The following is a 14614-nucleotide window of genomic DNA, read 5'->3' as shown; positions in this document are numbered from 1 at the left end:
GCACTGGATAATGGTTTAGGCACAGGGGACATGTATAATGGTGCACAGGAAAGAGACAATACAGTGAGTGAGAAACCCTGAAAATTCCATGTGACCAGAGCTTGGATGTCAGCCAGGAGGGCCCCCCGCCACCCTGACGGTACTCAGGGTCAGAGCTGTCATGGTTAGAGCAGTGTGTTGGCTCTCATTGGCCTTGTAGAACGGTCATGGAATCCCGAATCGGAATCTTGAAAAAGAAACGTTGAATGTAGATACCACAGTTCAATCACTTTCAAATCATTTCCTCCTGCCTTCCAGAACCATAGCCATGATTAAAATGACCTTTCATGGGCAGCAGAGAGGCAGTGCTGAAGAAAATAAGGTATGGGCAGGGAGCGGGGGAGGGGGGAGGATACAATCCATCTACGTGATTGCCATGTAACCCTGCCGAGTCACAAGAGTGGGCGTTTCAGATGCGAACTAGAGATGGCCAAGTGTGGTGGTGTCCTCGAAAAAAAAAAAAAAAAGCCCTATGTGCCTTTAGAATCAGAACACTAGAGAATTTAGGAAAGAAAGAATACATTTCTTCTGTGTGTTCTAACTTCTTTCTTAATAATTTTTAGGTTATGTGTAGGCTCCCTGACTTATTGACCTTTAGGTGACTGTCACGTGATAGGCACTTAATAGACAAAGGCAAATGCTCCACACCCTATGACATACGATTAAAGTATGACGTACCCCAGCTGCGCATGCATTTTGGGCCATAACATGTCTGTACAGTGTATTGAACCCGTTGCAATTTAATATTTGAGAAAATCTGCCTGTTTACTTTGTAGTGAATTCTGTACCTTTCACCGAACGCTGAGGCTCTCTGAAAACCCACGTCTCCCGTGTGCACTAATTCACACTGCATTCTGGAAGTATAAAATCCTAAATGCTTGCTGACTGCAAATCAATCTCTTTAACCCAAATATTAATAGCTGCATGAAATGGTAATACTTCTCCATTGATTACGACCCTTCACTTGGGTTTTGTATCCATATCAAGGGGGCCTGGTTTCATTGTTTGGCTGGCTCTATGCTGGTCGCCACCGGATCAGAAATGTATTCTATCAAAGTCTATTTAAGGAGCGTATTCAATCAATGGCCAAGAGATGTGTTCTGCCTGGTGCCGCCTATTCCGTGTCTGTTGCTTTGCATTTTAGAGAGCCCTTGGATGAGTGGGACTGGACCAATAGATACGTGAGTTCTGAGCGCGCTCGTGAGATGGGGCCCTTGGTATCCACCAGCCTCGGAAGCAGCAAGTGCTTGCACGACTGATTTCAGGATTCCGGCGGAGGCTGCCACGGGACCACTCAGCAGCCACCGTGCTCGAGTGAAGATGTTCAGCGACTTGTGATTTCTACTCTGGGCTTTGTCATCTTCCCAGGCCTTGGGACCTCCTGAATCTGCTTCTGTTTTCCCAGGTGTGCAAGGGGACCAGCTGGAAATCTGAGTGAGCTGACCCCACATTTTGATTTTTTTTCCCAGGGTTATTGCTGAGAAAGGATCCTGGGCTGGCATGTTGTGTAACCAAACTGTGCTCACCGATGGGCCCCTTGCTACTTATGTGATGATAAATGACACTTGTCATCGCTAGGTGATCTATTAGTGAACAGATGCCCCTCACGAGGTGCTCTATTAGTGAATCTGCTCAATGATCAAATTTGCCCACCGGCTTGAAAAGTGGATTTTCCAACATTTTTTTCCCCCCAACATCTTTAAACCTCAAACGTATATGGGCTTAAGATATGGAAATTCTTCTGGGCGTGACAGAATGAGGCTCTTCATAAGAGGAAAAAAAAGAAGAGCATGTGAATTTTCACAGAAAAATGCCTCGTGTTAATCTTGATCGAGATTAATGTCATTTGCCTGAGTTCAGCCAAGAAACCCTGGTTTGTTTCGGCTTCTGCGGGCTGGCCGAGGCAGGAAACTCACCACCACGTGTCATAAGGGCTCCAGGGAAAAGGCTGCTTGAGAGTCAAACAGAAGGCTCAGAGACAGACTTTCCGAACATAACTGGCCTTTGTAATTCAGTATCTTGCATGGACATCTCTTCTAACAGGAAAGACAACTCTTCAAATTAACAAGTCAAAAACGTCCTTGTTTCATGGAGCTGCTGGTTTTGCTGGTGAGTACGGTTTTCCCCAGAGTATCATCTCCCTACACAAAGCAAACCCTAGGACACCGATTTCAGTTTTATCTGTTCTCCCCTTTGCTAAGTGATGTCTGGATGGTGTGGTTACCCCTCCGTGAACTGCAGCAAAGAATTAGGAGTTTCTAAACAGAAACTGAGGAAACAACGTGTCCGTTGGAGGCCGCAGGATTCAAAGAGATCACAGACTGATCATTAGAAATAAAAAGGCACAAAGATGAACCTCTCCATAAAGAGTATATTGTGTTGATTTATTATAGACTGCAGTTAAAAAAAATATTTTGAGGTTAGCCTCTCCAGTTTAAAAGCACTTAACCAGGAACATCTGAACAGCTATGCGATGGTCTCTCCCTCGCCTGCCTCCCCCTTCAGCAAGTACTGTAAACAGGGGTTTGAGAACATTCAGTCAATTTCTGGATAGGAACAATCAAATGTATTTGCTTCGTAAAGGAAACCACCTTCCGAATTTCCAAAGCATGCACTGTTACTTGGCATTAGGTATTTCAAAACGACCAATTTTGCTATGGTATTGTAAGGCCAAAATAGAATACCTCTTTACCAGACGTACACATTACAACTAGAAAAAAAAAAAAATTACAGACTAACCAGTATAACGATTCCATCAGGAATTAATGGGGAAAGGCACTGCATCTCTTCCATTCAACCACACATGTATGAGCCACTTTGCATGCTTTGAATTCAAGTCCTTTCCAACATTTAACAGCATTTTCTATAACATACAAGTCACAAGTAGGGTAATATCTGACACTATTCTTCCACAGCCGTATTTTTCACCCACGTGTACAATAGGTATGAATATATGTTATCCGCTTTATTTACAAGTTTATCTTGATGTTTTAGTGGGGTAAAAAAAAAGTCAACTATCTCAACCAAGAACTCCCCCAAAAGGTTTTTTTTTTTTTGGGGGGGGGCTATGATTCATGTGTGTAAATCGCCATGTAAAAGAAAGAAATGGAACCAATGTCTGACCCAAAAGACCAAAACTAAAATTTCTCACCCACTAAAAGTTGGCAGTGAAACTGATATTCTCTGAATTTTTTATAGAGTGAAACCTGACATAGGAATTTCAGATTGACTTTTTTTGCCAAAGCACAGGTAGATGTGGCGTGGGAAAGGACCGGGGCTGATGTATCCAGATGGGACACCCGTGTGGGTGCTGTTGCAAAGAGAGTCAGGAATCTGGAAAGGTGACCGATTTTCCAAACGCTCTCCCGTCCTCCAGAAGATGCAAAACAACAATGGCATAACTCTATACACGAACAAGGGTTAGTTTTGAAAATCAGTAATATACATGCACAAACATTAGAACATGAGGGGGGAGAAAAATGAAACACTACAAATCCCACATTGCCTTGTTCTCGTTTTCACGACGTTTCTGCACCAGACCCTTGGAGGCTTCGGGGTGCCTCCTCCCAGCAGTAGAGAGAGCCTCCCCGCAGGCTGGCCAGAAAGACAAGGCTCTCCCCGCCGCACCCGGGGATGAGGCTGCCCTCGACAAACACAGAACCTACCAGAGAGAACGAGTACGACACACTATCGTTATCAGTTTTCATCCCGACGGGCCCCAATGTCCTTGTGCGATGACCTTGAGCTCAGTGATGGGCCCGGGGTGTTCCTGGAAGCCGGGACGCCGGCCCGGGAGCAGCATCAGAACCAGGGGGCGGAGCCCGGATGCTCCTCCGAGCAACGGGAACTGGAGTTCCTGCCCCGCCGACCCGCGCCGCCTCCTCCCAGGTCGTGAGACGCCACCTGCACAGTACAAGGTTCCTCCCCGCCAGTGTGACTCGGAATACTTCTGCCCCCTGGGTCGCCAGTTCAGCTCAAATGCAGAGGCGCGTACTCCGGCCTTCGCGTCTGGATGATTTTTGGTTTGGGTCTCTTCATTCGTTCCATCTCGTCGTCCTCGTCGTTGTCCTGATCGCTCTCGCAGACGTGGACCACCACGCTCGGGGTGGTGTCGGTCGCCGCGTGCAGTTCATACTTCTCCCCTAGGGAGGGAAGAGAAAATGCAGGGTCACTCGGGCAAGGACCGGGAGGGCCAACGAGCAAGAGCTCGTGGAAAAGCATGGAGGGGTCTGCGGCGCCAAGCTTCTCCGGACGTTCGGTGGGGGTGGAGGGGCCTGGGCAGCCATGCTCTGGACTGGCATTCCCTCCTGGCTCTAGCAGAAAAAAAATTCTATCTAGATATATAATATAAAATAATGTAATATAAAATTTTGTATATAAATATCAAGTTTATATATATATATAATCATCTTTATATATTATGCTGCTTTCAAACACTGAATCAAGGTGTATGGAAAGGGTTTATTTTATTTTATTTTATTTATTTAAATGGAGGGGGAGGGGCAAAGGGAGAGGCAGAGAAAAAATCCCAATCAGGCTTTATGCCCAGCCTGGAGATCAACCCAGGGCTCAATCTCTGAGATCGTGACCTGGGCCAAAGTCAAAAGTCAGATGCCTAACCGATCAAGCCACCCAGGTGTCCCAAGGAATGCATTTTTAATTTCACTTAACATGTTCACCAGGCCTCCTAAATTTTCCAGTGTGTGTGAGGAGTGTGCATTTAGGAGAAGACAGTGCATGAAGAAAACACGTTAGGAAGGGACATCGTGAGCCTTCCTCTCAGGGCTCCCACGGAGGCAGCACACCCCGGGGACAGGAGACACAAGGGGGGGGGGCCCTGTGCGAGGACGTAATTATGGCTGGTTTGAACCAGGTGCTCCCAAAACATGTCTGACCACAGTATCCCTTTTCACAGAACCACTTGCATCCCCGGGAGCCAAGGAGCGTCCTGCATTTCCAGGTCAGCCTGTGTCTGACCAGGTTCAGTCCAGTTCAGGCCCCTCTGGTGCAGCAAGGGTGGGATGCAAGAATCTTCTAGAAGTAACTGAGAAAAAAATCTATGGGGCTGCCCTGGTTGCCTCTTCAGGGCTGAGGGAGGTGGTGGTCAGATGTGGGCTCGGAGCCCTGCCACTGAGTCCCCTGAGCCCATGGTTGCATTCCTTCGCGTCCCTGTGAACCTCTAGCTCCTCCTCTGTAAAATGGGATAATAACAGCCCTGACCTCACTGAGCCGATTATCTAAGTGCAAGCCAAGTTCTTAGGGGTCCTGATGTCCAGGTCACAGGCCCAGTAAGTGTCACCTGGTTTTCCTAATGTTTACAAACAGAGGACGGATCACTACTGGTGGAAAGCTGGGTGCAGTAGAATGCTAGGATTTCAACAGGTTGGGGGTAGGTTTGCTTCAGCTCCCTTCACTCCCCCCACCCCCAAGGGATACAGGGGTAGGTTTTCCTCCACCCGGATTCCACACCTTCCTGCCTCACACTACTTTGCAGACTCCTCCGAACCCGGAAGACACTTTTCCTCATAAAATGTTGGGCGCCTGGGTGGCTTAGTGGGTTAAAGCCTCTGCCTTCGGCTCAGGTCATGATCTCAGGGTCCTGGGATCCAGTCCCCGCATCGGGCTCTCTGCTCAGCAGGGAAACTGCTTCCCTCTCTCTCTTTCTCTCTCTGCTTGCCTCTCTGCCTACTTGGGATCTCTGTCTGTCAAATAAATAAATAAAATCTTAAAAAAAAAAAAAAGGAGTTGTTGTTTCTCTATCTGGAGCATCAGCACAATTGCATTGGAAAAGTGAGCGAGTCTCAGCTCTTCCAGGGAAGGAATGAAGGTGGAGGTCACAAGACCTCGTAGGTCAGGATCCTTATCTACCCCCTAATTGGCCACCATCCAGCAAGCTGTGGGGTAGGACCGTATTTGCAAAATCTTCGCAGTCTTGTTGGCTGCAAAGCACAACCGAACATGAAATGTTGTTCCAGCTCACTGTTAAGTAAACGAAGGATGAACGGGTTTTATTCTGTCTAGTTTCTGAAAAGGCTTTTCCGATCAGCCTTCCATAAAGGCGTGGTAGGCTCTGGAGTGGGAAGAATTGTCGTCAGCTGCACTTCTTGCCTCTGGAGCCATTCATCACCTCCTCCAGATGGAGGCCCCATTTCTTCCCTAGCATTCCCTCAGACTCCGGGAGCTCCCTCAGACAGCCGGGAGCTGCGGGAGGAGCGCCTGCTTCCTCAGAGCCGCCAGCTTGACCTTCACACCACCATTACCAGTAGGTAACGTGCTTCTTGCTCTCTCCCTCAGAGGGAGTTTCCGCTGGAGCGGTGTGTTCAGAAATGTAATCTTTTCAACACGAAACTGCTGATGGTCCAAGAAATAAAGCCCTCCATCCAAAGGAACGTCATCAGACTTCTGGTCAAGGAGAAGTAAGGAGCCAATGGTCTCAGCATTTATTACGTTTGCTCTACGGACAGGGCAGGAGGGTGGGCTCAAACCACTTCATGCCCCTCACCCAAACCCTAGCGGGTAGGATAGGAACCACCAACATTCTGTTGTTTCCAGAAATCATGAACTGGGCACTGCCTGTGGCCCAGGCACCTCTGCGGTGCTTTCCACACCGATCTCATCTACTGCTCCTAACTCCACTGGGTAATACCCATTGCATGGCCAGGGTATCTGTTATCTGCCTGACTACTCACATGTTTGTTGCCTCTGAGGACTGGAACCTCTTTTTGTCTGCATTCGAATAGGTGTGAGCCCCCCCGTGGGGCCAAGTGGGGGCTCTTTCTTCACTACACTCTATGGTTCTCCAGAACATTCAAAAGGGCAGGTGAGCATCAGATCAATGGACGAAACCACCTTGACTAAAAATAAAAGTTTCTGAAGTGTGGGGTGGTCCGTTTTCCCTTTCCAAGTCTAGTCGGTCATCCTGGAGGGACAGGCCTGAGGCTCGGGTCTGAGGCTGCCCACACAGGCTGTACTCAGTGGGTGACAGGAAAGTGACAGGAAAATGACAGGAAAGATTGGCATGATGCCGGCTATGAGGGATCACGGTCCTTGGTCTCCATGGCTGTCTAAGGCCCGAGGCAGGCACGCATGTTCCCAACAACTTGAGTTATGGGCACACATGAATGCAAATAGGAGCAGTTCCCAAACCTGCTCACATCCATCGGACAGTTGAAAGGGGCCACAAGGCTCTGGCTGTTCCCTGACAGCAGATGCGTGTCCTGGTCTTGGCCCTCAAGGACAGCTTCTCCCCATCTCTTTCCCTGCCCCTACCCCTGAGCACTGCTTACCTGGCCCCAGCTTGGAGATAGCATATAACAGATCGTAATTTATGACGGGAGTAGCATCTTCTACTTGTTTCCAACCAACCGGTGGTGAGGCAGGAGGAGAGATCAGGAACTGCTTGTCCGGATTTGGGGGGGCCAGGTGGGAACTTCCTATGTGCAAAGTCTGAGGAGAGAGAGAGCACACAGGTGGGTGTTTCTGGAGGAGAGCAGCCCCGTGGTGCTGCAGCACTCGGTGACAGCTGGTTGGGGACAGGGGACCAAGGACGAGTCCATGCCTGGGCAGCAGAATGCCTGCCGTTCAAGGTCGGCTCATGATACGGTCTATATGGAGAACGTGATCGGGTTATGCTGACCCCTCCCAGGACCGAAACCCACAGGCTCAGGACCACTGACCCAGACCGATGGAAAATTGATACTGTTTTAGTAGAAATGGAGAAAATAAAGCTCTGTCACTGAGGCTGGAGGGATCTCAGAATCCATGTCTTCCAGCTCCTCATATCACAGACATCTAACAGAAGCTCAAAAAGGCGAAACAACAGCTCTACCGTCATAGAGTTTCTCAGGGGCCAAAGCAGGGACAGGGACCCAGGACTCCCGCCCACCCAGCGGCACCCCACAATTCCCTTCCTCTGGGCTTCCAAATCAGATGCACGAGGAAGGGAAAAAAGATCCACAATCCAGGGGGTTTTAAAAAAATAATACTGTGAACCAATAACCCATGACACTAGTTTGGGCACAGAAGTCCTATCAGTGGTTAGAGGGCCGTCCAGAAAGGTGTTACATTGAAGTCTGATCGGTCTGGATTTTCTTTGTGTTTTAATTTTCACAATGAGCATGCATTTACTTTCGTAATGAAAAGAAAGCTGTGGAAGGATTAAGTCATGATCCAGAACCTGGATCAAATGCGGAAAGGAGTGTGCTCCCAACTAAGGACTCAAGGTCAAAAGGTGGCCACCAGGGGGCAGGGCATCCCAGCTCTAATTTACCCTTGAGGGGCCAGCAACCCCTCTTTCTCTCCAGGTCAGGAAGCCTCTCTAGGAGGTCTGCTTCCCCTTTATGGGCCTGGGGAGCTCAGAGCCTCAGCAGGGGCCAGCTTTAACTAGAAAACAGCATCGACAAAGCTCCTTTCCTTCCACTGCTAATCTGTTGGATCCCTGTTACATCATCATGTAGCGCTTTATGAGCTGCCTTGAAAATGGGTCCCCGGTCACTGAAGGTTAGGGGCAGGGGGAAGCTGGAAGGATGGTGAGCCAGGGAAAAAGCAAACCCATGCACAGCCCTTCGTGAGTGTCCTGGAACCGGGACTCCTGCTACCAGGAGGATTGCTTAGTGTTTGCTAACTAAGCAAATCTGGTTAAATCATTTTTTCCTTCTTTCAAGCCAGTCCTGCATTTGCAGACTGCTGGCTCTCCATCGCGTGGAGCTCGGTGCTGCTGAGAAAATGCACGGAGTGGGGACCCACTCAGGTCTGTTCTCCATCTGGAGCACGTCATTAGCCCTAACCCTGGAGCAGGAGCCGTACTCCAAGTGTCCCTCAAACCAATGTCAGGGGCCACTTCTGAGATCACATGCTTTCCAAAACACGCTGATGTTTTCTTAAGATAGGCAAGATACTGAAAATTTAGAGTATGAACTTTGCCTTTCTCCAAATGAATTCATAGAGTTTTAAATCGGACATACAGTATATAATTGACTGGGAAGGGCGTCCATCATATCTTGCTGAGTAAAAGAGAAGCCGATGACAGTAACTCCATCGTTTTGTGCAAGAAAATGAATTGCTCTGTGTTTGTGTCTTTGTATACCTGAAGGAGAGAGTGTGTAAGGATTCACGCTAGATTTTCAAAGGTGGCTGCCCTGGGGGACGGCTCTGGAAGGAGAGTGGAGAAATGTATCTATTTAACTTTAGGGACTTGCGTGTTGTAACTTGGATTGTTTCAGTTAACTTGTACTGCTTTTATCATTCAAATGACAAAATAAACATGCAAGAATGTTCATGGCATCATCATCTACGATAGTGAAAAACCAGAAAACAAGATAAACGTCTGAGAGTAAAGGCTGGTTAAACATGTTTGAAATATCTATAGGGCACAATATTATGTGCCGGTTATAATGGTCTTTCTTTTCAATTTAAGTCCAATTAGCCAATCATTAGTTTATCATTAGTTTCAGAGGTAGAGTTTAGTAATTCATCAGTTGCATAGAACACCCAGTGCTCATTCCATCATGTGCCCTCCTTAATGCCCATCCCCCAGTTACCCCATCCCCCATCCCCCGCACCTCCCCTTCAGCAACCCTCAGTCTGTTTCCTAGAGTTCAGAGACTCACAGGGTTTGTCTCCCTCTCTGATGACTTCCCATCTGTTTTCCCTCCCTTCCCCTAAGATCCTCTGCGTTATTTCTTATATTTCACAAAGGAGTGAAACCATGTAATTGTCTTTTTCCGATTCACTGATTTCGCTCAGCATAAGACCCTCCAGTTCCATTCTCATCGATGTAAGTGGTAAGAATTCATCCTTCCCGAAGAATGAGTAATATTCACCCTGATGGCTGAGTGATATTCCATATAATGATCTTTTTAAACACATTTTCATGGGGCAGTAAAATGATCATGAATAATGTATGCAGGAATGTATGAAAGAGGATATACTGTGTAATTTCCATCCTGTAGTGCCGACGTATAGACATTAAAACAGCAAGGTAGAGCACGCTCAGGGTGTGAGCTGCTTTTAAAAAGGGGGAGAGAGGGAAGCACGCACATCCACGGATTTAACTCACCTGGGCAAAATATAATTTCATTTCCTTTCCGAGAAATTCAGTCTTATGCAGCTGGAGCCTGGCGTCTGCCGCCGATAAGGGGTTGCTGAAGTTTATTCGGACTCGTTTGAAGCTCTTAAAATACTGGAAGGTGATATCCTTGTCATACGTCCTAAAGAGGGATTCGAATTTGGCCTGAAAAGTAACAACAAAGATAAAAGGGGTCAGAACACACCTGCGTAGGAGTCTTGCCGACTCCGTTCCATTTCTTCTTGAGGGAGCGGACTGGAATCATGGTGAGAACACCCAGCCTCTTTCTTAGACGAGACAGGAGCCTCTCCCCTCTTAAGAAGATGTGTTCTCTCCGCCCTTCTAATTCTGAGACAGGCGATTTTAGGACAAAGTAAGAATGTAGGATCTATTGAATTCGCTGAATTGCGGAACAAGTACCAACACTCGAACACCTCCTATAGTCACAGAAATAGTCTTTATAAGTAGAACAGGAGGACATCACTTGGAGGGCCAGCTTGGCGATTTATCACCTCCCTCTTGGCCTGAAGGTCCCTAATGTCCAGCAACCTTCCTCAGTCCCGTGAACCCCGATCCCACTGCTCGGTTTTGGGTGTTGGGTATTTCTTAGGGCTTAAGAGCACTGGAGCTCATTTGAAAAAAAAAAAATTGTTTTTATTGCACAGGAAAACAATGCTGTTAATAAGAAACCTTGCATTTCTTAGTGTAAGGAAGAGGTTTAAGAAGAAATCCCCCTATTGTTTTCCCACTTGGTCTGTTACCTTTTAACTCTCTAAAAGAATACTGGTTTAAAAGTTAATGCCTGCCAATGGTCCCATGTCTGCCCGCTGACTTGAATATGGGTACAGTTCTAGCTCTAGTGTCATAAAGGCCAGTGAAAATTATGAAACAGCAGGAGCTCTGAGAATGGAAGTGTCCAAGTTCAAGGGCGTATCAGGCTTCCATTCCGGAGGGAGCTCATCCACCTTCCGGGAAAAGCTTTTTGGAGAGACCCCTGCTGGGCTGGGGGTTGTCAGCCGGAGCCTGTGGGGGAGACGGGAGGCCACGGCCGGTCCTCAAGCTCCTCAGGAGGTCCTCAGGCTCCAACCAGAGAGGGAGTTGACAGACAGTCGAAACACACTTCCAGAAAGATTGTGTGGGCTTTGAGTGGTCATGCGACTGAGCACTGGGGATGGGTTGTGGGAACTCTGTGAAAGGCAGAAGGGGCTGGCTGAGGGTCCAGTGGGGCGCAGTGTGCTTTCTATAAAGGGGAGCCATGCAGAAGAGGAGGTGGGTGGGGCCCACTGAGGACCTTGGGAACCTATGGAAAGCAGTTTCTGCAGAGGGGCGGCGAGAGGATGGCGTGTAAGGGGGGGAGCACTTTCAAGACGATTGGGTGCAAGAGAGAGGTGAGGCAACGGGTGTCCAGGGGCAGGCTGCTCCATGGGCAGGTTGTGGGGGGGTGGGAACAGCTCCCACACTTCCCCTCTTGGAATTCCATGACTTTTCTTTAGTTTAGGAACAGTTCTGAGGGGGTTGCAGGGGCAAAAGATGAGAACAACGCATAGCAGATGCTTCGTGGGGATTTCATCTGGCTGCAGGGGACTTTTTCTCCACCTCTCTGGAGCAGGAGAACCGGCAAGTTGCTGGCACGGCGCGTGGGCATCAATTTGGAATTTTGCATGACCTCATCAATAGGCATTGTAACCAATGACTTAGTGCTTAGTTCTGAGGTTCTGATTCAGAATTGAGGGGGAGAGGGCTTTGAGGACTATTTTTAGAATACGAGGCAGAGCTTAGGACCAGAACACAAGACAAGGCACAATATCTGTTAAATCCACATTTCTGTGATACCATTTCCCTACAAAATAATTTGTTCTAATAACTGGTACCTGGTTTTTACAGTTGTTGGATGGCATCTCTCTCTAATTAATTAAAATACGGATTTCGACTCACATAAGGCTAATACGAAATACAGAGATTTCTGTAGTACTTTTCATAGGTAGAATGTGCTCTGATCTAATTCAAAAAGCCCAGTCCTGGCTCACACGCATCGCACGTAATTGGGGAGTTAAATTTGATTAAATAACAACAACAAGGACAACAACACAAAACCTTCACAGGCTCCGATAAGGCATTGGGCATAAAGCATATCACACAAACATCATCCCCAAACAGAACACACAGAATTCATTTATATACAGTACTGTTCAAGATCAATTAGACAGCTGGGGAACTACTGATGGAAATCTGACATCCTAATCAAATGAAGAAGAAAAGCATAGGAATTAAAATTACTAATTACACTAATTACCATCAATGGGAGCTGCTTCCCGGGAGGTACACTTACCCCCACTTAAGTTATTTACCCAGTTTTATTACTTGCTATGGCCTCATTTTCCCTAACTAAAGAAATCCGAAAACTTGGGGACAGGACCTAGTAATTACCACAAACATATACACATCTTTACAATATTTATTTCCCAAGATAAAATTAAATTGTTCTGATTGCTAGATGTCAAAGCGAAACGCTCCATTCACTGTCAGAAAAAGCTTCCCTCTAAAAATTTACTTACGACCTACACAGAATGAAAAACACCCTGTTAAAACCAGTTGCATTACCAGTTAGTCGAGGGACCTAGATGTTTGCAAATGTTGAGAGCCTTAGAATACTCTTTGCGGGTATTTCCTCAGGCAACAGCTTTTGATTGATAAAGCTCCAAGTATTTTGGATTTCTTCCCAAACCCGCAAACCCACAAGACAGCCATGGAACACTCCTGCAGATATCTCATTCACTAGTCCCAATTAACACAATGCTTTGAAAACTCTCAAAAATCACATCATATTAGAAGCCTTACCCTGGTTTCACTTTCGCTGAAGATATCACTGTTTGCCACACAGGCAATCAGGGAGCTAAAACTGTAGTTAAAGTTTCTAAAGTGCATCTTGCTCTCTTACAGTGAGAGGACTGGCAGCTCAGAGAGGCAAGCCCCCAGCGAGGTTCCTTTGCAAGAGGCTGTAGGTCCTGTCTCGGGCCAGCCCTTATAAAACACCGAAGTCCAGCCCCCTGGGGAAAAAAAAGCACAGCTTCCCGGGCATCCTGTTTGGACAGCAAATTCCTGAGTCAAGTCCCGCATGCTTTCAGGCAGACGGAGACAGAGTGTAAGTTTCTACTGGAAAGAGGTGACGTCAACACCTTAGTCATTTTCCCTATGCTAATTAACTTTGCTTGGGGAGGATGGAAAAAACAGCCAAGGTTTGCCTTGCAGCTGTTTTATCAACCCCTCTTGCAGCATACTTTCCACTGGTAGTAATTCCATTCAGCCACTCAGACACCATGCTCCTCGGCTGAATGGGACGACCCTTCTCAAGATGGAAAATGTGACCGAAGAAAAATGAGGAAGGTCTCAGCAGTAAACAGTAATTAGCCTCTAGGGGAGTTTCGAGTCTTTGGGAAACCTGGAAACCCAAGCCTGGACTGGTCGTTTGATCCCTGTAATTCCCTGAAAACCTCAAAGTTTCGTGTTGGGGTATTAGAGAAAACATTTTGAAATCTTTCTTGGTCAATGAACTCTTTTTAAAGAAAAAAGTGGGATTCATTTTGTAATATGGCTTTTTTTCCCCCCACTAATTGAACTTTACTGGATGAATGTCCCAATTCCCGCTTGTATTCCACCGTGGGAACGTGGGAAGAGATCCTCAAGCAATCCCGGGATTTTTCATTGGAAAACTTTATTATTTGTAATTTGGGAGCTAGGAATATGCAACCCTTTGATCATTTCCTAACAGCTATTGGACTCAGAAAAAGATACAAAAACATTTTGGAGAATCTAGGCTCTGAAGTTGAGAAAAGAAACACTGATGCGGTTGCCTTGCTTTGAAACATGTTGACAAAGTTTTGTTGTTGTTGTTTTAATAGGAAACGAGGGTGAAAGGGAAAGAACCTATGCTACACTGAAAAGTCTATCCGGCTGGCCCCTTTTCCAGGTACGACGTCTGGTGTGGAGAAGCTACTAGGATGGAAGGATGCTAGTTCTTTCCAAAGGCTGCGGCTCTTGAGTTCTAAGCACTTTACCAGTGTCGATCCCTATGGCAGCCTGGGTCCCAGGTCCTTCTCAATCTCTCCAATTTCATTATCCCCTAAAAGCACTCCAGGAACTTATAAAAAAGTATTCTCTAATCTAGAGGCATATGGAGACACCTCCTCCAGAAGCTTCCAAAAGTGAAACAGAAGCCTGCCATTCACATGTAAAAATTAACTTCAAAGAATCGTTCATGCCAGCCAATAATAAAATGAATATATGCCATGCCGTGGAGGACAAAACAAACCACAGCATTTATCCCTCCCCAGAAAGGAAAAGCAAAGCCTTCTAGGATGAACGAGTGTTGCTTCATTTGAATGCATGCTGCCCTCCTGCCCATTGTCGGGTTTTGTAAGAACCCAGGTATGGTGTTTGCTTTGCCAAATTACCCATCACCCCCAAGCCAAAAAAGATCTAAATGCATGTATTCTAAAAAAAGCTTGGAAC

The 14614-nt window shown here is 46.9% G+C and overlaps 1 protein-coding gene across 2 annotated transcripts in view; it reads right to left on the bottom strand.

Moving 5' to 3' along the window:
* Nucleotides 1-2402: 2402 nt before the first annotated feature.
* The window catches only part of RCAN1 (regulator of calcineurin 1), a 93926-nt gene continuing 81714 nt past the window's right edge, over nucleotides 2403-14614 (bottom strand). Inside the window, exons 1-4 of one of the 2 annotated variants that reach the window (XM_044250975.1) lie at nucleotides 12944-13189; nucleotides 10097-10270; nucleotides 7326-7485; nucleotides 2403-4181 (exon numbers count right to left, since the gene is read on the bottom strand). In XM_044250975.1, the coding sequence (XP_044106910.1) occupies nucleotides 4009-4181; nucleotides 7326-7485; nucleotides 10097-10270; nucleotides 12944-13030 (594 nt within the window). In that variant the 5' untranslated portion in view covers nucleotides 13031-13189 and the 3' untranslated portion in view covers nucleotides 2403-4008. Of the gene's footprint in view, nucleotides 4182-7325; nucleotides 7486-10096; nucleotides 10271-12943; nucleotides 13190-14614 lie in introns of those variants that run through there. The other variant, XM_044250974.1, reaches the window with a different exon arrangement.

Source organism: Neovison vison, chromosome 6, assembly GCF_020171115.1.
Source record: "Neovison vison isolate M4711 chromosome 6, ASM_NN_V1, whole genome shotgun sequence".
NCBI lineage: Eukaryota > Metazoa > Chordata > Mammalia > Carnivora > Mustelidae > Neogale > Neogale vison.
This window is presented reverse-complemented; position numbering and strand designations above follow the sequence as displayed.